The sequence below is a fragment of the Leptonychotes weddellii genome, unplaced genomic scaffold (assembly GCF_054177405.1).
Source record: "Leptonychotes weddellii isolate Sample4059 unplaced genomic scaffold, ASM5417740v2 HiC_scaffold_34602, whole genome shotgun sequence".
Classification (NCBI taxonomy): domain Eukaryota; kingdom Metazoa; phylum Chordata; class Mammalia; order Carnivora; family Phocidae; genus Leptonychotes; species Leptonychotes weddellii.
This window is the reverse complement of record NW_027946210.1, coordinates 1-1250: the sequence shown is the minus strand read 5'-3', so window position 1 is coordinate 1250 and position 1250 is coordinate 1. Positions and strand designations below refer to the sequence as shown.

At 29.6% G+C, this 1250-nt stretch overlaps 1 protein-coding gene across 1 annotated transcript; it reads left to right on the top strand.

Annotated features, from left to right (window-relative positions):
* Nucleotides 1–153: 153 nt before the first annotated feature.
* On the top strand, nt 154–1224 carry LOC145719213 (type VI secretion system component TssA1-like). Its single transcript, XM_081810717.1, has one exon. The coding sequence runs from the start codon at nt 154–156 to the stop codon at nt 1222–1224; it is 1071 nt and encodes a 356-aa protein (XP_081666843.1).
* The last annotated feature ends 26 nt before the right edge of the window (nt 1225–1250 follow it).

The following is a 1250-nucleotide window of genomic DNA, read 5'->3' as shown; positions in this document are numbered from 1 at the left end:
ATTAGAACCACTTAGGGAAGTGTTATTTACTATAGACTTAGTCTTTCTAATATATTTATAGTCAGGTCATAACTGTAGTGATAATAAGTTATTTCTTTCTTTATGTAAAATAAATTATTTACGTAATGTATCATCTTCTATCAGTTACCAAAAATGCTAAAGGATTTCACTGTGAAATTTATTGATAAAATGAAAACTAATAGGTTTGTTGATGTCAGCGGACCTATTGAACCTAATAAACCTTCGGGTATAGATATTGAGTATGATAATAGATTTATTGAGTTGGAGCAAATCACAGAAGTTAAGACAGAACAGCAATATGGAGATACCATAATAGCTGCTGAAGAGCCTGATTGGAAGAAAGTTAAAAAGTTATGTATTCAGCTATTAATGGAATCTAAAAATATATACGTACTTTGTTATTATATTCAAGCATTAACTGCTTTGTATGGTATGGAAGGTTTTTGCTATGGTTGTAAGATGTTATCTATTAACTTAGATGAATATTGGGAAAGTATCTATCCTTCACTACACGATGAAGATGAATACTATCCTTTGCTTAGACTTAATGCACTTACTCAAATAAATTCTAAAGAAGGTGTCTTAAGATGCTTGCTTAAAGCAAAACTAAACTTTATTAATGACAGTCGTGTAGATATTGATTTTAAAGACGCTATAGATATATTAACATTTGATACTCATAAAAGTAATTATCCTGGTGGAGCTACTAAATTAATTACAGATATTAATGTCGCATGGAACAAAGATAACACGGATATTGTGGCAATAATTGAGTCATTGAAGCATCTCAATAACATTGATAGACTGCTTCAGAAAAAGCTTCCAGAAGAGCTATTAGACTTGTCTCCAATTATTTCTGTCTTAAGTGTTTTTGACTCATGTTTGAATTATATAGATAACCATCATAACCAAGAAAGTATAGGAATAAATCAAATTCCAAATGATAAAAATATTATATCTAGTGATTCTTCATCTACAAGAGTAGCTAATAGAAAGGATGTTCAAGTATTGTTAGACAAAATCTGTTTATATTTTGCGACGCATGAACCAAGCCATCCTGCACCCCTATTCATAAAACGTGCTATTCGAACATTAGATATGAATTTTTATGAAATTGTTCAGGATGTTACGCCACAAAGTATAGAAGAGGTTGATAAGTTATTTGGTAAATTATTTACGGATAGTGAAGTAAATAAGGAATAAATTATTTTAAAGGAATTCTTATTTTA

Excerpts from the sequence above, each read along its gene's own strand:
- LOC145719213 (XM_081810717.1), top strand. The coding sequence starts at position 154 with ATGCTAAAGGATTTCACTGTGAAATTTATTGATAAAATGAAAACTAAT.